The sequence below is a fragment of the Rhea americana genome, unplaced genomic scaffold (assembly GCF_003343005.1).
Source record: "Rhea americana isolate MKP2758 unplaced genomic scaffold, rheAme1 scaffold_18, whole genome shotgun sequence".
Lineage (NCBI taxonomy): Eukaryota > Metazoa > Chordata > Aves > Rheiformes > Rheidae > Rhea > Rhea americana.
The window spans coordinates 3,475,421-3,499,811 of NW_028185927.1; the positions used below are offsets into that span (position 1 = coordinate 3,475,421).

At 35.5% G+C, this 24,391-nt stretch overlaps 1 protein-coding gene across 9 annotated transcripts in view; it reads right to left on the bottom strand.

Moving 5' to 3' along the window:
• Positions 1-24,391, bottom strand: part of HEATR5A (HEAT repeat containing 5A) — a 73,032-nt gene that overhangs the window by 28,805 nt on the left and 19,836 nt on the right. For all 9 annotated transcript variants that reach the window (XM_085301669.1, XM_085301675.1, XM_085301676.1 and 6 more), the window contains 14 exons: positions 22,138-22,393; positions 20,871-21,026; positions 20,036-20,286; positions 15,324-15,435; positions 14,326-14,478; positions 12,879-12,978; positions 11,971-12,080; positions 7,727-7,890; positions 7,434-7,609; positions 5,853-5,958; positions 3,210-3,400; positions 2,619-2,778; positions 1,384-1,573; positions 665-834 (listed from right to left, as the gene is read on the bottom strand). In XM_085301669.1, the coding sequence (XP_085157795.1) occupies positions 665-834; positions 1,384-1,573; positions 2,619-2,778; positions 3,210-3,400; positions 5,853-5,958; positions 7,434-7,609; positions 7,727-7,890; positions 11,971-12,080; positions 12,879-12,978; positions 14,326-14,478; positions 15,324-15,435; positions 20,036-20,286; positions 20,871-21,026; positions 22,138-22,393 (2,295 nt within the window). The remainder of the gene's footprint in view (positions 1-664; positions 835-1,383; positions 1,574-2,618; positions 2,779-3,209; positions 3,401-5,852; positions 5,959-7,433; positions 7,610-7,726; positions 7,891-11,970; positions 12,081-12,878; positions 12,979-14,325; positions 14,479-15,323; positions 15,436-20,035; positions 20,287-20,870; positions 21,027-22,137; positions 22,394-24,391) is intronic.

Consider the following 24,391-nt stretch of genomic DNA (forward strand, 5'->3'; position numbering starts at 1 on the left):
ACACTGTAYATGGAAGCAGACTGTAAAATCCATGGACTTATAGTGATCCAAATGCTAATGCAACAACTGAGCAAGCAGATGACTCATACAATCAGTAGTGATTACATCAATGTATGAAAAAACTTTATTTTACCCAGAGAAGAGAAAATCATGGCTGGGAATACTGTAGAAGCAACACTTCAGATGAGTTCCAGTTCTTCCACAACTAATATGTGCATGTATAACACAATTTGGGGCTCAAAGACTTCTCTTTTGATTTTTCCTACTCTCCTGCCCCCAATTTATGGAGAGGAAAAAAACTAGGCAGCATAAAATAGATGTCAGAAATCCAGCACAAGTTGTGATGGATAGTGCATCCTACCAGACACCTGGCCTGAATAAGAGCAGAATATACTTTGAAGCAGCTCAGAAGAACAAAAGTCTTGCAGAATATGCTCTTGTAAAGGGGAATCAGAAATTGAGGAAAAGGAAGGAAAACACTGAAAAAGTAAATACTTGCCTGTAAAGAATACCTGCCCATAAAGGGATGTGAAACATCTTACTCTACATTATGATCAGTTTAAGATGGTTTAAGAAATGGTTTAAGAAATGCCTGCATTTTTTAAATGTTTCTGGATAAAATATTTTAAAATATAAGGGTATAGATCAGTAAACATATACTTACACATAAGCAGCTTACAAGGCTAGACAAGTTGACRTGTCGAGGAGCAAACATGTGAAGCTGCTGAAGGCAAGAGATGGCTTCAGCCTGAACAAGACAGTCAGGATTATCTTGCATCACTGCACAGCCCAGGAGACAGGAGGTTCTTAATGCTGAAACTGTTGTACTGCTGCCTATATCCGGAAGAAAAATMATTTTTTAACATAACTTTTCTTTCAAAACATGATAACCTGCCTTTTTCTCCAAGCCAGTCACATCTCATCCTCCTGAAGGATACTACACTGTTCAGTGTCTGCATTATACTCTGATACCAATAAGGGTCACACAGCTCTGCAGAAATTYCAGTATTCAGGTATCGAAAGTTTAATCTAAATGCATGATTTTAGGTGGCCACATCTTAAATGTCTACATCATCAGTAAAACATGTATTAGTTCCTAACTCTCGAAATACATACAAATTTTGTTTTCAGGCTCAAAATAAGAACTGTCAGGCCAAGTAAAAGCTTGGAGAACTAGCTTAAGCAAAGGAAAATATGTCAAAAGGAAACACTTTTTTGGAAAACTAGCAGTCATGCCATCTTGCCTGCAGGAATTCATAACCTAAAAAATATCAGCTTATGATAAGGAAAAAACCTAACACACATTTATTCATAAAAATTCAATTACACATTCAAACAACATTTCTAAATCAAATAAAATTGACACTACTGTATATTGCGTACCTTGCAACTCAGGACCCAGGGTGGTAATAAGAGCATTTAAACAGCGACCAAGGCTTTGATGAACTTCAGTGTAAGCAGGAGGCACAGTCAACAACAACATAAGAACAAGGGATAAGGTAGGTTCCACATGCACATGAAACAAGGGACCTGCTAAATCTATTGTCAGTGACAGAGAGTGTAGTGCCCATGCCTGTAAAATAAGACATGAAGTCATGTAGTGTCTGCAAGAAATAAAATCATTTAAAAAAATCTGATTTCATCTCAAATGAAACTCAAAATATAAGTGTAACTAACAGTCTGAGTTTCCAAAGGGACATCTAGAGAGGCTATAAATAAAACATAAAGAACATGGGGCTTTATAAGCCATTTTGATAAATATTTTAAGAGAAAGTTCATGTTCTCTGCAAATAAAGAACTATTCTAAATTTGATATTGTTAATTTCCAGAAAAAAGAATAAATTTAATAGTGTAGTATTATTTCTCAAATGTTGTTTCTAAAATTTCTTATAGTTCCATGTGCAAGAACAATAGAATAGTAAAATATGAGTGTCTGAAACAACCTTTTAGTTTAGTTTTTCTATTTTATTTTATTTTGTACCAATACCCCTATCTGTTTTACGTAAACATGCAGTGCTCCTCTGTGCAAAGATAAAGTAAAGCTTAAAAAAAMCTTTAAATTAAGAATTAGACAATTACATGAAATGTACTCAATGCATGTTAAAKCTATTCTTATAGATAACAATCTTGGCCAAGGAGAAATTATTTGAATTAATCTTCAAAACATCTTGCTTTATTCAAGGAAGTATTGACCAAGTTCTACAGCATTCAGGCTACAAACCCCTGTTATTTACTGCACACCCCCTTCAAGGAAAAACTCTGTGAAGCAGACATCCTAGCAGAGACAAGAAAAGAAAAACGGACATCTAGTCACGCTCAAAAGACAGGGGARCATGAAATTAAACAATTCCTAAGACATCATAAACTTCATTTTTCAAGCCAATATATCTCAGCCTCTTCAGTCCCATTTATCATAAATTAAGAGTCTTTCACATCTCATCACAGTTCTTGCTTGGAAGGCAGATTTTGAGCTGAGGCTATGGTTTCCATCTCTTTTGCTGCTCCAGCCATCACCTGGGATGTATGGCTAACATGTTACGAAGCGTTACTCTTAGAGGAAAGAAGAAMTTTTACTCCAGAGTATACAGTTTACAGTTAATTTGTAACATGACACTTACCTGTACATCAGGAGAAGTACTGTCCTGAGACAAAGTATATAGGATTCCAACACATGCATTCAGGTGCTGAATAGAACCTATTCCTCCTAGGTATCTGTACAGACATCCCAAAGCCAAAGAATGACCTGTTCTTGACACCACATCCCTAGCAGATTTTAGCCTATTAATTATAAGGGGGGGGGAGGGGAAGCTGTTAGTGTAATCAACAATGCTGGTACTATATAATAAACATATTTTCAAAAGAAATATCTGGTATACAATCAACAAAATAATTTACTCGACATTGCTATATTGCCAAAAATGTATGTTCATTCACCTCTGAAAGAAGCACCAAWAAAATAAAATAAAATAAAAATATTCAATAGACATAGCTAGAACAGCAACCAATTTAATTTATTCAGATATCTACATGCTTACTTAAACAGTCTTCTTAAACAGAAGCAACACCAAGAACTACATGCAGATGTCTGGCAGTTAGGTTAATTCTTCTTTAAACTTTTATTTAAATTGTCATCCTGGTGATCAGATAGATTACCCAAACATTTTTATRAACTCAAACAGAAACTTAACTATACTTTTTTTTGAACTTACTTGTCAAAACTAACTTGTGCTAATCCAGCAGTAAAGGCACTGTCAGAAACCACCTGTGCCAACCTGGCCAAACACTCTGCAGCAGCACATCTTAGGAGAGGATTATTGCTTTCCAAGGCACCCATTACTAATGTCAGGGCAGATCTTCTAACTTCTTCTGGGCTTAAGCTTCCCTTGCAGCTAGCCAAATGCTAAAAATAGACATTAAATATATTAAACAGCAAGACAGTAGAGCAGTCAGAACATTTTTTTCTTTCAGTCATATAAAATTATAAGACCTGCCTATAAGGAATTTGATTTTCTTCCTCTCTTACCTGAAGAATTCCTCATTTTTATTCACTGTTTTGAGATTTGGAAGTATAACACCAGAAGACTGCACATCATATTACAATATTATATCAACATTATGCTTTTAAAAAAATATAGCTAGCTAGCTAGATTGCAATAGTATACAATAAATCAAGACACTAGCAGGAAATTCAGGAATAATATCAAGGAGAAACCCAATGAAAACAGAATAATGACACAAACAAAAGCTCCAGTCAAAAAAAAAAAGAGCATGAGCACGACCTAGAGCAGTTATCTGGATTGCATATTAAATGTGTCACAGATAAACATACAGCTAGATCTGTATAGAGGCATCTAGCAATGAGTATTATTATATTCTTAATTAGTATCTATATACACTAACTAGTATATATTAATATAACTATATATTGAGGATTATAATATTACATATTATAACCCAGGTTTGATGCCATACAAACGTGACTGCAATCCCTTCAAGGCTAGCTCAAGTCTAGGCACACTGCGGTATTCTTACGCAGAACAGAGCTAATAAGCTTCACAGATGGAGCCATCCCCGTTCAGGGAGCCTAGAACTATACTCAGACACAGTAGTTCTGGAACAGAGGAGTTAGCTTCAGGTAGGGATGTCTTAGGTTCCTGCAGAGTTTGTCTGCACTGCGGTCCTTACTGCTCTATCAATCCAGGCATACTGCATGAATACATTGCTTCAATACGGGTTCAGCACTACTATCAAGCTACTGACTCTTCATGGAACCCACTGCACTTGGGGGAGCAGTGCGAGGGGAGTTCCAAGAGGGAAACTAGTCTAAGCATCTGAGCTAGTCACTGGGTATGAGCCTACTGATACAATCTGGCTATAAATGAACCCAGGAAGACCTGGCACATACTTCCCAAGAGACTTGGCAGTATCAGTGTTATCTGAGATCTTCCATTCTCCTAAACATTGTAGGTTTTTGCTCTTCCAGATCATGGAGAACTGCGTGTACATCTCTGTACTCTATAGTGTGTTCAGATCCTAGAATTTTATTTGACACTTAAGAAAGTCATCCACTTATCACCACTATGCTAGTCACTTCAGAGCTACTATAATCAATTTTATCAGCATTCTAGCAAAAAATACTAAAAAATGCCTACATTACAGACATATAAAGGAAGATGAAAAGCAGAAAACACCCTAGTATGGTGAATCTAAAGGTTTACTACGTAAAAAACAGCACTCATAAGTAGCGAATTAACTACAAAATATTATAACATCATAAAGAGCAATTACATTTCATTTGGTTCTCCCCCCTCTCTCCTTTAAAATTTTCTTTTGGTAGTGGAAAATGTGTTACAGTCCAGCAGCTGAGCAACAATGTTTCCACCAATGTCTGGGCATTAAAGGAACTACATGGAATATTTTGTTCAGCTTAATTGCATTTCAGCCTTTGCTTAATCTCAAGGGACCCCCATTTTAGAGCTACACAATAGGAAACATTATGTACAGAGACTTATGTTTAGAGACTTAAGTGAAATGTAGACCATCTGATTATGGCTTTGAGTGTCATTGACAAATCAAGCGTATGAATCAAAAATAAAACAGTAAGATGAAATTATTTCAGATAACTACAATCTCCATTTTCAAGTGTCTCTGAGAGCCACTTGAAGGTCAACCATAGKGAGGCACTGAAAAGAGTATTTTCCTCCTGCAAAAGAAAGTCAAAACTGGACTGAGGAGGGAATAAAAAGACAAAAYGAAAAGGTCTTGTCTGTTATGAAAATATTTTATCTTAGTCTGAAGAAAGCCAAAGAAGGGAAGAATGAAACTACAGGCGAACTGAGGAAAAAAAAAGGAATAAAGCATCAGGAAAAGTGAAAAATGGCATGTAATTACAAGACTACTTTTAAAAAAACCCACTAATTTAATTTCTGCAGTAAGAAATATGAAAGACAGCAATACAGACAGAAATGATACAAACAGAACTCTCCTCTTTGAATTACACTAGCATGGATTCTAGTATACTATAGTGTACTAGAAAGGGTTTTCTTCACTCTTTACTRTTTAAAAGAAATAAAAAAATTAACTGTGCCTCTTGAGCACTTTAGAAATCATAATGTTACAAATAAATACTAGCACAGAAGACACTAAAGACTGATCCTCACCCTGACTGGTAAACTAAGAACTTCTCTACACAGACACATAATTGAACCAACAAATGCCATGTTGTAATAACAGTCAAAATTTTATGGAGAGAGGCAAAGTGACAGGCAAAATCAGAGCAGCAAAGACAGCAAAAGAGATTGAGCAAGAGTGAGGAGCAGCGAGAGAGGGTAAGAATAAGGCAGGAGATTTACCTTTAAGGAAGTAGAAAAGGCCGACAGAACATTTAGTTGTACTATTTGTTGCCGTGACCCTTTCGTTTGTTTTATGGAATCCAACAACTGTTCTAACACTTGAAGCCTTAAATAAAAAACAGAACAAAACAAAATTAAAAAGACAGGAAAACAAATCAAGCTTTTTAATCATATTTTATAACACATAAATTCTTTATATTATAGAAACAGAGGTGGAATAAATAAATTACCCTAAAGTTCAAGCATATTYCTTCATGTGGTCTAACTCTGTCTCTTCTTTGTATTTCATATCAGAATAGATAATTACWTCAGGAACATGGATTTTTTGACTTCGTTTCCTTACAACATATGTACTCACAGATACTCGCTCATATTACAATAACATATTTTATGCTATGATAAGAAGTGTATCTGGGAATAACGGAAATGATGCATTTTGGCTAATGGATGAGAAAGGAGGACAGAAAAGGATTAAAAAAAAAAAAAAGTAATTATCTGCAATCAGTTGAGATCTTGAGAAATCAGCGAAGGAAAAAAGAAAGCCAGCAACCCAATGACAGTAGAGGCAGAAAGGCCAGACAGACAGACGGAAAGCAAAAAATGAGTAAACAGTGAAGAGAGCAAAAGTAACAAAGTGAAAGACAGAAGAAAATATTATAATGCATGCAGCAGTTATATTGGCAGACATGCATGTATAAAAGCAGCTGCCTTGCTATTACATTAAACAAAACGCAAAAAAGTGACACCGTAACATTCTAGGTACTGAGGATATTAARAGTCAGGATTCGTGCTTAGCGCTCATCCCTTGCACGAAATTACAAAAGCTTCTCCACCTGACAATCTGAGCATTACCTGTAATTGGCTTTGAAAATATAAAGCTGTGTATAATTTTAAAATAATTGCTTTGCTGTAATTCTACATTTGAAAAAATGTAGAATCACTTACAGTATGCAAACATCTTGATGGATTTCATGCCTCAACAGTATGCCTATAAACATGATACAACCAAAATGTTTGGCAGGAAAAACAGATAAATGAAAAAAAGGCAACAGAATTCTGTGATGCCTTTAAGCACTCTATACCCTGATAGGACTGTGTTAAGGCCCACAATCTTGTTTCTTCACATCAATTTTTTATGCAGAACGAGACAAGATAAAGGTGTAATTTTACTGCAACTTCCTACTTTTTTTCACCTTTGGTTCTAAGTCATTTAGTAATTATGCACTAAGCACTTTAATAATTATGTAATATCTCRTAAGGTAATGTTTATATTGATCTGGACAGGGAAAAACCCAAACATTTTTCTTGGTCAATAAAGTTTACCACAATGACTGTAATCTTTTACTAAGTGTGCCTTTTCACCGTCAGTGACTTTAAACAGAAAGTTTGATAATTTGTTAGTCCGAACTATATTATTCATACAGTTTACAGAATTTACCTTTGTGAGTCAGGATTTCTTTTTCAGAATTGTTTTACTCTTTGTTCAGTTTCAAATATTCTGAGCCTCTTAGAACAATTTCAAATACACTGATTGTCTTTTAGCATCCCCAAGTTCCCCAACAATTAAAGTTACTACTTTACCTTTGAGATTCTGCTATATGGGAAAATATAACTCCAAAAAGACGAGTTGCCGCACTGATAACAGACAACACAGGAGGTAGAGGCTTAGGCACTGAATCACCTTTTGCAACTTTCTCATAAATTGAGTAAGGGTCATACTCTAGGCTGCCTCCAGCCATGCTGTTACCTAAGAGGAGCTGCAAGAGGGATAAAAATGATAGTCATATTTTGACCAAGTCTTTAACCAACACTGACCCAAATAACAAGAATTGTATGAAAATATAGTATCACCATTATACTAGATCAGGAACTACCTGCTCTTCAATATATCGATGGTCAGTCTCCTGCAGTAATGGTCCAAGTAAAAGAAGATCATTCACATGACAAAGYGGTGGAAGCAAGAATGCAGAGGCATCAATCTGGCTATCTGGAACAGTTAAGTCAGCTACCAGCTCTTTTAGAACAGCAGAGAAGCTTCCTTCAAATTAAAGGGGAAAATATGCATAATTTTCAGTTATTTTCTTGCCATGTACAACTTTGTTGTCCGAACAAGACATTTATACAAGACATTTATATTAAAATTGCGACATCCATCTAATATTTTTCTAAGGTCTTCAAATAGTTAATAGATGAAGAATACTCTCTTCTTGCAAAGAAGCACCATGTAAGATAGGCAAACTAAGGACATACAGCAATTGAGAAGCTGAAAATCAGTGGCATTTACCTTTAGAGAAGGCATAATGCCATAAAACTGTTAATATARTTATTTAGTGACAGTTAAGATTTAAATGGAAGAGGAAGGGCAAATAGAAGAAACATATTTCATCTACAAATTTTCTGAAAATTAATGCTGTGGAAAGTATTACATTACCACACAGGATACTTGCATTTGGCAAGTAGACTTAATTTAAACATTCACTAGTTTGATAACTATCCAAAAGCTGCACAATATACTCTCCTATCTCAGGAGTTTGCCCTCAGCAAATAAATATGAAGAATTTACTGTAGATTACATGATGATACTTCAAACTTTCAAGTATTTTTGTACATAAAATTTCAGACAAAGTTCAATTCATTATGCATAAACAATAACATTAGGCATTCAGAGTCAGACTATTTTAGGTTACTAAAATAGTTCCTGCAGTGACCTTTAAAGCAGAGCCCATATTCTAGTGCTGAACCATGTAAGTGCTGAGAAAGATCTGGCTTTAAGTCATTCTGTTGAAAAACACTGCAGAACTGACCTTAAAGATACATCTTATATACTCTTTATACAAAAATTACACACAAATTTACCTCCGGGGTATTAGAACTGCAAAGTTAAATCCTGAAGAGTTAGGAAATGCCAACATTAAGGCATCTTAAGTCCACGTATCCAGTTCTTTGCATTCAGTTTCTTATTACATAATCACACCATTATCCATTAGCACCGAAGTTGCCTATACATTTTCAGCTCACAGAGGTTCCAAAACGTGGGATGACACAATTGCCAGCACAGGTCATGAGCACAAGTACAGTCATTTGTGTAAACGTAATGGATTACAACTAGTAGCAGTAGTAAACTATTTTACCCTACCCGTATTACTGAATGCTATGAGAAAGTTGACTTTTTCTTATTTTTTCTTTTTTGTTTTTTCCTTTTTCCCATTTTTGCCCCCTTCAGCATCTCTCTTCTGCAGGCTTCCACTGCTTTGCCTGCCTTTGTTCCTTAGTTTCTGTCTCCTGCTTCTTTTAACCTCTATGCTAAATAGCAAGTATATCACTTTTTCCAAAAAGCTTAACTCAAACCACCTAAATATTAAAGATCAACACTATCAAATATATTCAGAGATACAGACACTGTAGAAAATGAATATTCAGCATTTAAAAAAAACACAACAACAACTAAACCTTGCTTTTTTCATGACTTGTTATAGATCACAAAGCAAAAATAAAATTTGAAAAATCCCCCTTCTATGAAAATAGTTTTTCATATCACATCTAAGATACTCCACATTTTTTAACCAGATTAGTTTTAACCAGATAAAAGTTTATTCTAGTTTCACAGTCACGTGGCCATTCTCAGTACTTCAAATAATATTATCTCAGGGCAAAGTAGTTCAAAATTTTGAGCCTGAATGCTGTTCCAGCATTCTAACTATTCATCTTTGTTCTGCTAAGAAAGAGAATTCAGTGCTTCAGTGGAACAGYGGAACACAGCAAGCACAAAAAGCTGAAGAATGCAAGTACCCTAATGAGTTGTCTGACAGAAATAATTAATTTTCTATCACAGAAAATGGCAACAAATCTAATGAACAAATTCAAACTACTGAAATGATCTGTGTGAAACTTTATAAATTAGATATAACAACTAATATTTTTATATTAACTCAGGAAATAAATGTTTTGGCCTCACAAATATGAGCACATCACCATCCAAAACTAATGACACATGAGAAAATGATCGAGTAYGAATCATCACCTTAGAAACACTACCAACTTACACCAGCTTAAAAACTTCATACTAAAAACTTCAAACTTCATCAGCTAAGCTGCAAAGATTGACCATTTGCATATGAAAAAATAGCAGCTGAAACATGTTAGATATATTTCACTGATACTCAAGTTAAATTAATATGTTTTTCTCATATTTGACCTTGCTAAAATCATGTGAAAAATTAGCTACTGCTCACTGATGCACACTCACTGTAAGCCTTCACAACTCTGCTGTTTGAGCAAATGCTGATTTTGCTGATGACAGAAGACAGCCAGAGAAACACCACASAGGCAGAAAGAGAGCAGGAAAGGACCAGGCAGAACATAAGCAAGTCCTAAGATCATGGACCTCAGAAATCTAAAGGTTAAGAAAGAGGCTTGGAGCTACGAATAAAGAATCTGCTTCCTACTGTTTGTTTTGTTGGGTACTTTGTTTTGTTCCCCTTATGCTCAAGAAAGCTGTCATTATACTCTTTGCAAATACTTAATACTGTCCTAGTATTTGACCCCATCATAAGTTTTCTCAAAAGGAAACTCTAGGTTGCTAGACTCTGGCTAATTACCTGGATTGAAGAAAAGGAAAAGAAGAATCCATGAATTTGCCAAAGTTCCTCATTCACTATTTGAACTCATTTGTTTGTCTGAGCCATAAAAAATGTGCTTGGCTGTGCAATACAAGAATGCATCTACTATTCTTCCTTGTGATAATGACTAAAACTAGACACAGAAAAAAAAAAGCATCAAGGGTTCCATAATCATAAGTTATTTGAGAAAACAGTATTTCAAAAAAATCCCAATATTTACAGTAACATTTAATTTCTCCATGAAGTTGTCATTATTGAAAACATATGGGAAAGAAAGATATGCCTTCTAAGCTTTACCTTAAAAACTTGCTTGGCATTTATGCACAATGCACAGCTACATGGGGCTAAGTACATAAAGGACCTTGAAAATAAATTTTGTATCTATATTCATTCCCATTCTTTCCCGTTTCATACTGCTGTATTGCAAATGGGTGAGCAACTCTGAAASTATATTTCTCAAAGAGAATTACTTCTGCGTTTTCATYCTATACCTGCTCAAGACAYATGAGCTTTYGAGGCTATTTACAAAGCTTTCRGCAATGTTACTGCCTATTTATAAAAAGTATTTGAAGGCTTTTTCTTCATTGGTTTTGGATTGCAACACCCTCAGCTAGGACATTGCTCTCACAAGACTCAGACATAACAGGTCACACTGCAAAACACTGTCCATTTTTCATTATAGTTATACTATATGCAAAAATCCAAAATAAACAAAAGCTCAAAAACCAGGTATTTATATTCTAYAAAACTTTGCTCTTGTAATAAAAGAACAAAAGTAATAACTTGCTGTGAGGGATGGAGGTGTCATTTTCYGTCTTCCAAATTCATCTCACAATTGAATATTATATACTATGCTTCAAGCATTACATTCAGACTTCTAATATGATAACGGCTTTAAGGCAAAGAACATAGGAATTTGCTCCTCTGAAGATCCACTTAGTTATTACCACTAGATGGAGCAGATTGAGTAAGGATGTCCTCCATGATAAGGAGGACACAGCCAGTTCAGTGGCTGGATGGCCTACATTCTCTGTCCTGATGAAACACCCTGTAATTCTCTTTAAGAATGTCAAACACTGGTTCCTTCTTTCAGTCTATATAATGTTCTATGGCAAACTAAATTCAGATGACAACTTAAAGACAACAAAAGTATTTAAGGTTTGGTTCATATGTTAGTCCAACTGTAGCACATACTTGACTGGATTAGATGGATTTCAAATACTGCCAAATATGTTCAAAGTAAGTCAATTCTTCAAATAATTTATAATTGCAAGGTTGTCCATTTTCAAGCTTCAACTAGAAATAGTGGGGGAGGCCAAAAGCACCAGTTTATTCAAAACCACACTRATTTCACTACAATTGCATCAAATCTAAATAGAGGGAATAAAGCTTGTGTTAAAGGCAAAACTAAATCCTACTAGCTTAAATATGTTGAAGAAAAACTTACAAATGAGCTCATGGTATTTTTAGTAGGTATTTCGTTGTAAGAAAATACATACCTTCATAAGTCTTTGGAGGTAATACTGCCAGTAATTCATAAAGTTTATGTCTGTAAATTGTTGATGATGTTTTCAAAGTATTACCATATAATTTATATATTGAAGAGAGCCTTAAAATATAAAAAACACATAGAAAGAGATTAAGCATTATGGAACACTCCGGTTTCACTTGTTTCACCAAATTCTACTGAATACTTTTAAGTCTATGCTTATCATAACTACAGTTCCGGTTTGCATTACCAACAGCAGAAACAAAACAATTTATATTCATATTCTCTGACAGAATCTCTCTGTTGTCCATTCCCAGTCCTTACTCTTACTGAAAACTAGAGAAATAAATAAGCTTTTTTATTGCATTTGATTGTACCAATATTTATGAAAATTAACTTTATTTGGAAATATCTCTGAGTTAGAGTTTATAGCCCAAATGCATTATATCACTATATACTCCAAAGTAAGGAAAYGTTTAAATAGCACATCTGCTCCCAAAACCTTTCCAGGTTAGCTGTCAATCTAAGTACAAAAAAGACCATCTAGAAAACTTTTTGCCCCAGTATAATCTTGAACCGTGTTTTTTTATTTTAGAAAAACTAACTATACACATATTAATCAAATATACTATTAATATTATATATAATATTAATCAAATCAAAGAAGCAAAATAAAGACATAACTTATCAAAAGCATAACATAATTTCTTCTCTAGTTTCTTAACATTATACTGGAATCTGCAAAACACAGTGTTACACTAGCTAATGCCTACAGAAAGTTCAGTTATACAGCTGAATTCTATAATACTGTACTTTGGAAAGACAGTTCTTCAGACAATTCATTAAATCAAAAATACAAGAAGATTGTTCTGTAGGTTTTCAAAACTAGAATCTCATTTTATGTTTTGATGTACTTACTGTGTCAGTAAATCAACAGCACTTGGGAGAGGAGGAAGCAGTCTCTGAACAACTTCATCCGTAAGAAGACCAGCACAGTGGGAAACAAAGCTTTTGATAGCTAAAAACAGAATTGGATTACAACTCAGTTAGAATCAGAAGAGATTCTAATTAGATGTAGTCTAATCAGATGAGATCAGAATGGGAAATTACACCTTTACCTCACTAATCATCTAAAATAGAAGAAAAATACAGAAAAAAAGAGCATTTTGACTAATATTTTAAGAAACTAGATAAAATATTGAATGAAAAAAATTATTTACAGATGAATTGTTTTGGTGTCTCAGTTTGGATGTTAGTACCTTGACTTCTAATTGAATACATTAATGCAAGCATTTCTTGCTGTGTTACCAACTGATTCATGGGAGATAACTCCACGGTATTCAGTGGAGGGGAGGGGGAAAGAGGTAKGATGACTAGATGACTTGTGATGACTACACAACCTGCTGCTTTACTTATTAGTTTTTCCTTTGAACTTAGCTTAATTACTGTGCTGCAAGAAACAATTCGTTTGTACTCAAGTATTTTTCATTATTTACAGAAAATTAAACTTGACTTAGTATTTCAAAATGCATGCAGAGAGTATACAGTCCTATTTCCAAAAATGACAAATATTTAAAGGTTAACTCTTTAGGTTACTTTAAAAAAATGAAACTACGATTTAATTCCACACCTTCAAATAGATTTTAATAGTGAAAGAAGTATGATCACTATCCTGGAGCTCATATTTCTGTGACGCAAAGGATCCTTTAGTATTTGAAGATTACTGGAATAGTCTCTTGGAAATCCAAATTCCCTCTACTTCACAATGAAAAATCGTAACCTACTAGAGAGTAGCCAAGCAGACAGTACTGTCTACTGGCTGAGAATTGCAACCTCCTTATTGGATTTTCTACCTGATTCTTCTCAGCCTGGCAAAAGTGTGTGATTCATCCTCTAATTCTATTCTGTTTACAGAAAATCAGCTATTAGGAAACAGAACTGTTATTTACCAAATACAGCAGACTGTATAAACAACAGACCAACAGTTTTAGACCCTCAAATGTTACTGTGATATGTATGTTAAACAAGAAAAAGGGAAATATCCTTCCTGATACCACTTACTGCTTGGAAATCTACTGATAGAAGAACAAGAGAAAAAAAAATCCTCTTCAGTAACAGATTATTTATTTTTACAAAAATTTGCATACACATGCATATATACACATACATGCAAATACATATACACATATACATACACAAGCATGCATATTGGGAGGGTAGTACTCTTCTGCCACCACTCCCTACCCCCCAATACACATCAATACGAAGTATCATTGTTCTTTCAGAAGGAAAAAAACAAAAAAACAAAAACACCAAAAAAACATACTCTAAGCATTCAGAGAAAGACGCAGCAAATCCCTCTTACCACAGAGAGCACCGGCACGGCCTTCCAGTGTTACTTGCCATGTAAACAAATCTCCTCGAGTTTTCTCTGTTTCTAGGTCTTTAGGAGATGATGGAAAGATGCACTTCCACAGTAACAGCATTCTTGGCAGATGGTTTTGGACAACTGCAGGACCTTTAAGTATTGAGAGTTGTCATGCCAATGTCAGAATTCATAAAATTAAAATGATCTCCTTTAATTCCTTTTTCTGTGTTCACAAAACCATTACCACTTTGACCATCAAAACTACAAATTGGCTTTTCRACAAATTTTTATGCTACTTTCCCAGCCTGCTCGTACATAATTTCTCAGTTTGTTACTGCTTTGGTATTCCATTTTCATACACTGCATGCCCACTGATATGCTTAAGAGTATGTCACTCAACCAGCTATAATCTCTGTGCTTAGACCCAGTAGGTCACTAGCATAAAAGTGGTTTAATAAGCAGTAGTAGTGTTCAGAAAAGCAAACATTTAATATAGATTCATGTACAGGGTGTATTCTCCCTAATAGAGGAAAAACTGATAGGCAGAAGTAATAGCTGAAAATGTGAAAGAYGGCTTAAAATATGGTCAATAGTTAAAATTAATTTGTTACTAGTAATTTAGAGATTAGATTCAATAATGTGACTACTAATAAGTATTGGAAAGTTCAGTAACATTTCAAGTGTCTGACACGAGAGGGAAACACATTCTCATTCTTATTTCATATTTAAATTCTCATTTTAATTCTGTATTTAACTAACTGTGGTCCCACCCAGACACTGCTTTTTCAGACATTACTCCCAATAAATTAATAGTAAAATTGAAAGTAATGACATTTTTTATTTTACAAATTTTTTTTAAAGATTCTAATTTACATTATTGTTTTAGAATTATTTTGCAGTAGTAAGTCAAATGAAACATCATAAGAATTAAAATCAGAGGCAGAACACAAAACAGCTTATTTTAGTTTAAGTAAAAAATTGTAGAAATCTATTACCTAATGTCATGAGGGCAGCTATCAACAGCCATCCTGCCTGCGTTCGCTGGAGTGAAATGCGACTGTTCTGAGAAGCAGAACGCAACAAGTCCTCTGCTACTGTCATGATTACCTTTAAAGTTAAAATGAACAAACAAACAAACAAGCGAAGAGCATCAGTATCTTAATAACTACCTATGGGAATCAAACACAKCTTAAAAGGAAAATGATTCAGTCCTTGGCTGCTTCCAGACTAACTTATTCACAAATGCCCGCCATTCCCGTGTTTCAATGAAAAATGTCAGGCTTTCAGCACCTTAACCACCACACAGCTAACAGATCTTCTGAGAAGACCCAAATGCCTTCTTGAGCAGACGGGACACAAGTTTTGCAATAGCTTGGCATGGTTTAGAAGGAAGAAACCTAAATGCTATCTCAAACCCACCCCTTATTCTCAGCAAATCACTTCTCAGTCAGAAGATTTGAACTTAATATAGAATAAGGGACTATAGTGGAGGAGGTAAACGTCCTTGAGCTCTTTTTTCCAAAATAACACAATTACACATAAGCAACACTGGGGAAAAAAATAATAAAAAAGCATAAGAACTGCTACCCCACAGGATAAGTTCTGTATACAGGCTGATAATCCCTTTATTCTCCAGCAAAAACAATTGTGTTCTCTAATGCCTTCCCTCTTGCATGCTGAGCAGTTTCCAAATCCTAAGGGTCAAATGTTCCTCTGAGGAGCTCACAACTCAAAGACAAATCAAATGGACAGTAAGTGAAAAGTAATTAAGAAGTCTATTATACAGAAGTCAGCATACACAGACCAAGGCCTTCCAAAGGTGTTTAAAATTTCAGTCCTGCAAGCTGAGCTTATTGAAAATCATACAAGTAAAAAGTATGAAACTGTGACAAACAGAAACATGTGATCAAGAATTTGATAAGGCACACAGGGTGTCACTAGGAGAGACTGACTCTCATTCTCAGTAAGGACAAAGTCAGGCAAAGTTCATGAAAACAGTCCAGAGAACACCCATTAGAAATCTAACCAGGTGAGCAAATGAAACCTGTTTCCCCTGGAAGCTACAGATAATGAGGCAGCACTGGTAGAACTGGAAAAGAAATAAAACCTTTGCATTTTGGAAGAGCTGGGAAGGTATAAATTTGCTGGCTGCGAGTGCAAAAAGGTAAAAGCATCTGTTTTCCTGGTCTGTGGCATCACAGGTAGGGACTGAACATGTTTTCCAGTCAAAGCAAGGAATAAAAGTACTTTCTCCACCGTTGCTACCACAAGCCAGCAAAAAGCTATTTATAAACATTCAGCCTCAAGTACAGAGCAGAGTTGTATCTATCCTATTCACTTTTCCTGAAATGTTTCCTCTCCTTCCCAAGCAGACAAGATTTTTTACTTCTTTATGTAACACGCCTGCTGCAACTACCTTCCCAGCTTCAACTCATGGGAGAACACACTCAGTGCACAAACAGCATGTTCATCTGTTGCCAGGACACTCTGTCACAGTATCTTGTTACTGGTTATCTTAATTACCAGTTACTTGTTACTGGTTATCTTAATTAATCATAGAATCATAGAAATCAGTAAGGTTGGAAGGGACCTCTGGAGATCATCTAGTCCAACCTCCCTGCTCAAGCAGGGTCACCTAGAGCATGGTAGACAGGGTTGCATCCACGCGGGCCTGGAAGATCTCCAGAGAAGGAGACTCCRCAACCTCTCCGGGAAACCTGGTCCAGGGCTCCRTCACTCTCRCAGGSAAGAAATTCCCCCTCACGGTCAGGCAGAACTTCCTGTGCTTCAAGTTCTGCCCATTGCCTCTTGTCCTGTCACACAGGGCAACTGAAAAGAGTTTGTCCCYGTCCCCTTGACACCCTCCCTTCAGGTACTTGTCCACACTGATCAGATCCCCCCTCAGTCTTCTCTTCCCCAGGCTGAAGAGGCCCAGCTCTCGCAGCCGTTCCTCACAGGGCAGGTGCTCCAGCCCTCTGAKCATCTTTGTAGCCCTGCACTGGACTCTCCCCAGTAGCTCCATGTCTCTCTTGTCCTGGGGAGCCCAGAACTGGACACAGTACTCGAGATGAGGCCTCCCCAGGGCTGAGTAGAGGGGCAGGATCACCTCCCTCAACCTGCTGGAAACAACCGGTTATCTTATTACTCTTATCTTAATTCCTAACCATGGTCCCAATTTACACAGGATAAGTACCAGGGAACAGATACTACCCTTACAAAAGAGTTTTTCAATAGCATTTGCCATATTTAATCCTATTTCATTGTCCCCAAGCAGAAGGCTATCTTCCTCTCACATCATAACAAGAAATTCAGAATTACAAGGTAGCAATGACTAATTTCAGCATTAGTCTAGGGTGGCCCCAGGAATTCCTGTGAGATACTAGGCAAGTAACTTAGCTTCTTTATCCCTTGTCAGTGGTAAAARAGAGAGCTCATAATTTTTACAAGAATATATGTGGCAAAGTTAAAAGTGCTTTGATTTCATTTTATGCCTCTAAGAAAAAAAAAAAAAAGAAAAAAGAAAAGATACCTTGAATATCTTGAGACCAAAAAGAGTGAGAGAGTTAAAAGGTATTTTTTATCCTCATTTTAAGATAAGCTATATCAATCTTCCTGACAGTCTCTATGCCACAAATAGTATGATTCAACAAACAAGTTAGAGGGGTAAGCTAAGGCATGGATTAGTACTATTTTAGCTTCTTCACAATAACTGCATACATGCSTACTATTAGGTGCTAAAAGCAAGGTAACAATTTGTGCTTGTTACCTAGCATTTACATGGATGAACGTACTTCACATATGCCAAAAGGTATTTCTTGTATCTTTCATTATGTCCAATTACCAAAACAAACTGATTATACATGAATATTACAAATGACAAGTGTGATTATCAGCAACATTATTAAAAAGCCTCACTATAGACAGTATCTTTCTATAATTCATTTGCACACTTACAAAACTGCACGAACTGTTAATAGACTGAAAATATTGGCTTCCCCAATTCCATAACGCTATCAGGTGCCTACAAATTAAGAAATTTATTTTGATGGATTTTTGATAGATAAAAATTATGATGATAAGATATTTGATTCTAAAATTTAAACAGTATCTTTGTTAAATTATACTACTAAAAATTACTAACAGCTTGGTATATTCAAATTACCTGATAAACAAACATCCTAGAAAGGGATTCATTTAATGATTTTTGATAGTTCTTCTATATACTAGTACTTATAACTTGGTTTTGAAGGATTTTTTTAAAGCTGAAATATAAGCACTAGCACTGAATGATGAATATATATACATATATTAATTATTTTATTTCTTTGAATAGGTCCAACTTGAACCTGCAACTCTAACCACTCTCTCACAAAGGAAAATGCATTAACATAATACGGCTTCTGCCCAGGTCACCACTGTCCAGATTTGATACTTTTTTCAAGACTGCTTTATTTAGCACTGGTTTCTTTCAGTTCCTCCAAAGAGGAGGCAGTCTGGAATCTGGCAGTGTTCCTAGGAGAGAATGGAAAAGAGCTTTTGTAAACTCTTCTGTTCTCCCTCACAAAAACTTAGTGCAGAATATAATGTTTCTCACACCACTTGCCTCTGCCCTCCCATGCCTTCCGCAGGCCCTATTTCATCCTATTCTGCTCCTCTAAAAGAAATCTTTGTTGAGAACTATGTTTTCCTGTTAAACAGCATACTTTATGCTTAGACATAAAGTATCTGAATGGCAATTTTTATCTACACAACTGCATAAGCCATAAATTTCATTTCGTTCTCTTCCCTTGGTCTGGTGACTAAACAGATAAAGTTTTTAAAATCTAAAAAAATTGCTTCTTCCTTTATTGCTAAAAGTCATCTCATCAGCAGTTGGGATTTTGAATGTTGAGAACGATAAATAGCAGTGTATGTTCATAACTGCTATGTAACTGTTAGTATTCAACAATTCAACACTGAAAGGATGGGCTAGAATCACTGCAAGGGCAGTATTCATCCAGTGGATTTGTGGTTAAATGAGTTTCCTTCCAGGAAACTTACATTTCTAATGTCCTAGCATGAAATAGACCTGTATACGTGTCTCCAATTATTCTCATAAAAGAAAGATCTTTTCATTTGCCAAACCTAATACATTTCAGGTGTATTACAGTCTAGGCTTTTCTTACCATTAACATTGCTGTGAATGTCACAGGAAATAAACTGGCATGCTGACATTTCTTTCTAAGCCAAGGAGAAACAGGGCCAGAATTACAGAAGCTTTACTTTTGCTGGAAAGAATTTGCAATTCTGAAGAATATAACTCTTCAAGAAATTTACTCTACAAATAAATCCTTTTTTTAGATGGTTCAATTCAAGCCCTCATAGTTCCTTAGAACTGACTTCTATCACAAAACAGGGTAGCAATACCTAACAAATGTCTCCATTAGAAAAAGGTAGCAGACTGAGTGGTTATCAGAGCTATTAACGGTGTACAACTTATTCTGAGAAATTCACATTCCTGTCAAGTTACATTGAGACACATCTGAGGAAAAAAGAATTTCCTTACCTCAGTTATGATATGCATGTAAAACCCCTTCTCATGATAAGAAAACATCAAATATGTACACTGGAGAACACTAGTTTTATAATCATGTGATAAAGAATACATACAATTACTACTGCAAARATCATCAAAGAACTGCCTGTAAGTAAAATATTAGAACCATACCTTCCCTTTTCCATGTGGAATTCCTAAAGGACACTGTTTTACTGCACCCAGCAAAGCAGCAACAGCAAAACTATAACCGGTCACTGCTTCTGGGGAGGATTTCAGTACATTAAGACGTTCAATGCAGCGATCCAGAAGTAGGGACACATAGGATGGCAGTGCTATTGCAATACAGCGCAAACACCAAGCTGCTGTTAGTCTAACTGAAATGCTGGGATGAAGAATGACAGAAATGACAGCTTCCAGTATTCCTGAAAAATAAGTAAATAAACACACTTAAGAAGGAGGCAAAGGAGACGATTCTTGAAAAGAAGAAACAAGCAAAAGTGTACATGGAGGAAYGGTAAACATACCGCTATGTAATTCCTGTGCTTCTCTTTAAAAAGTACTATTGTTTTTTATTGTGAAGTATTTCCTCATATACTGGAAATACGTCAAAACTTTTTAAAAAAGGTTACCCTAAGTGAAAAGTAGTAGTATGAAGCAAACATAAAATATCATGCATAGGAAACATCTATAAGTATATCCAAGGAAGCAGAAATTCATGCAGCGGAAACAGATGTCAACTTTAACCAACTAGCTTTCAAGGCTGGAGGTATGATACATATGAATGCATTTGCATTAAAGCAAAAAAAAAAAAAAAAAAACACTGCAGTTAAATGAAAACAGTAAAGGTAGATGAAGATACTGAGCTTGATCAAATTGATTTATTGTAAACAATACAGAGGGGGGTGGATTCAGTTTAAATACAGTCTTTAGTGAGGTAAATTTGATACTCATCACCAAAAGAACCTCCCAAAACAAAACAAAACAAGAACCAATTCAGAGTACGTACCTGTACTGGAATCTTGTAGTAACGGTGCTGCTGTAGTTCCCAAGCCATGGATGAGACTTCCAAGTTCTTGCAGTGTACACACAAGTACATGCTGACTTGCTGTTATATCTGTTGTAGTAATTCGTGTTTCCAAGTTACTGTCACTCACTGCAGCATCTGGTAATGCAATATAGGAAAATTCCTATGAAATCATTGCCAAAATAAAACAGATTGGTGGAAGGATTTTGCTACAGTACATTATCTACATTACCAAATGAGCTTTTACCACTGCCATTTTTTCCACTGATCAAATAGTTTGATAAAGGTTTACTTTCACTGAGACAAGTACATTTTTATCACTGAAATGGATATTGTAGTAATTTCTGTGAGGGCAGGTGGATAGAAAAATACAAACTACCATATTGCTTATTTGACAGATGACAGGGTATGGTGGCTACAAAGCAGCATGCTATTTTCCACATCACCAATATGACTTGAAAAGGTCATATTTTGTCAGAATTTACTAGTTTGTGTTGGAAAGAGAAAGATAGCAGGAAGGGGGAAAAGGAGGAAGAAAGTAGGAAGAGAGGGAGAGACTGGGAGGGAAAAAATCCATTTCTGTGCAAGTCTACCTTTTGAAATATGAATTACTACCAGTTTAGATTCCTAGATATTTAACCAAGATACAACATACAGCTTGTACCAGGGAGGAAGAGGTTATGCCTAGCATTCTCTCTTTTTCCCTACATGGCTGATGCTAGGAGAGGAGCAGTTTGTACAGAAGCTGTGTACAGGACTTTATGCTATAAATGATCTTTTTTCTCCAGGAGAAATGCTTGGTCTGTCAGCTAGGAACAAATTCTTCCTTTTTGAACCATCAGTAGTGTCAGTTGCACCGAACGGGAAGGCAAAATCTGGCTAGTCACGTATCAACTACTGATTTAACTTACTTTATAATACTATATGTTTTATTACTGCCTGTATTTATTTTATTATACTTACTATTTTATTTATCATTTATTGAAATGATGTTGCTTGGAAAGAACTTATTTTTTTTTTAAAAAAAGTTTACATACATGTCTGTATGGGCGTGCACAAACAGACACACAAATCAATAACCAGCCTGAATTAAAAACAAAGCACCCAACAGAAGCCCTCTACATTATTATGATAATAAATCAGCACTAGATTTTCTATTCCTGCAGTCTCTGAATTAGGAAGTTGGACAAACAATCACTTAAATAAAGAAAAACAGAAGCCTGAACAGATAATCTTGTTAGACCCATACCCACAACTTTCTTCAATTTCCAGATGGCCTGACAAATCTCCTTGGCAGCTGCAATTTGAGCTTTTTCCCCAAGAAGGCCTCCTACTGTAGCTCGAAGGATAAATGAAACACAGCCGCGACAGCAGATAGCATCCGTCTGAGTCTGAATAGCCTTAGGGTGAGACTGAGACACGAGATCTAGAATATGGGAAAGGAAGGCAGAGAAGTTCCTTTCAAGCCATTGTCCTCCTAACGTGGAGACAAATACCACATATGCCTGAAAGAGATTTGAAAAGAAGTCATATTTTAGAGTAATACCACCTGAAAAACCACTACCAGCTATCCTTTGTACATACATTTTGATCCCCACACTTTGCCACTACTAGAATGTCATTAAACTGAGATCATTTATACATCCATATATCATGCATGTTCTCAGTTTCAGGTAGTTGCATTTTATTTTTGCCTATTTAAATCATTTAAATGAGTACAAATTAAAACTGCTCTAGTAATATTGCAGCTCGGTTTGACTGTACGTTAATTTAGGCTGCTTGCCTATTTTACTTCATTTCAGAGTGTGAGAAATGGCAGTTCACCCCGCACAGGCACTTGTTATGTAAAACATTGTGTTTGGTTTCACTGAACAACAGCTTCCAGCTATTTAACATTCTGCACACAACCCCCAAATTTAATGTATGAATGCATTTTAAGAACTACTATGCTACAAAAGTATAACACACAACCCTGAGAGAATTTTGTTATTATAGGCTTTGATTTAAGGAATATTTGCAGACGCACGCACTGTTCTTTATTTCAGTGAATTTTAATTGTTTGCCTTGCAATGAAGATACCATAAAAAGACTATGGATGTCACAAAGAGAAAGAATGCAGAGCCATTTTACAAACCTAATCACCACAAGACCATTTATTTTTCCACTCCCTTACAAACGTCCTCCATGTGTTGGATTCTGCTTTTAATGAATAGATTTGCTATCATAAAGAGAAGTGAATACAATAAAGTAAGACTATGCAAATTAACAGACAAAATTCTTCGTAAGAAAGTTCACATTCACTACCACCATCAAACTTCAGTATTTACCCAATGTGTTCTTTCCCCTTGTCTAATATCAACAACTAAATTATTCAAGTAAAAAGAGGTGAAGCACTGTAGTTCTCTTTTTCCCCTCTCAGATTTCCCAGCAAAATACTTGTGGATGGAGAAAAAAGAACTCAACTTCCAGATATACAAAAAAGCCAGCAGTTGGATAAAACAACTTTTTTCTTCGGTAACTTAATAGCTCTTGACAAATATTACCTAGACTTCATAATGTACCAGTACATTACCTTCATTTTACAGATTTGAAAACGGAAGAATTTAACAGGATAGACTTACAAAGAGTCACACTTCTATGGCTAGTTAAAGTAATTTAATTACTCTGATATTTGTTTTTAAAACTAACTTTATTAGTTTTAATCAGTTTAAAAACTGAAAAAAAAACAGTTTTTAAACACCAGTTCCTAACTTGTAAACTCTCAGAACATAATAATTACATTGATACAGAAATCTTTGCTTTGGTTGAACCCTATGGATTATTCTGCATATAATATTATGCATGTATATTTACTCTACTATACAAGACTTTAATCATGCAACTCAGAGTAGCAAATATTACACAAAAATCAGTTTTGAATATCTTCTTAAGAAGGCAGGTTTCACAGCCTCTTGCAGCAATTTTTCCAATGTTTGATTACTCTCACTTATAAAGTTTTTCCTAATATTTATGTTACGGCCTGTGCCATTGCCTCTTGTTGTATTACCATGCACTTCCAACAGGAGTGTACCTCCATCTTCTCTATATACTCTCATTAGCTAGTTGAAGACAGCAGATAAGACCTGTAATCTTTGCTTCTTAAGGCTGAACAAACTCTTAGGGGTCCTCTCACTCTCTCCCTATCCATCATGTATTCTACTCCCCTAGTCATCTTGGAGATCCTCCACTGTACTGGCTTCAACATATGAGTGTCCTTGARAAGCCCAAAATTGGGCACAGTACTCCAGATGGTTTCACTAGTGCTGAATAAAGAGGAATAATCACTTTCCCTTCACATTCTGGCTACATCTTCAACTATATCTTAAACATGGCTGAATGCAGATCAAATATAAATTCTTCCATATTTAAAAAGTCATCTTCATTACTTTTCTGAATTTTTAATTTATAACAACCTGTAATTTACGTAACAATTAACATATTTTATAGATGCAAGTGCTTTTTTT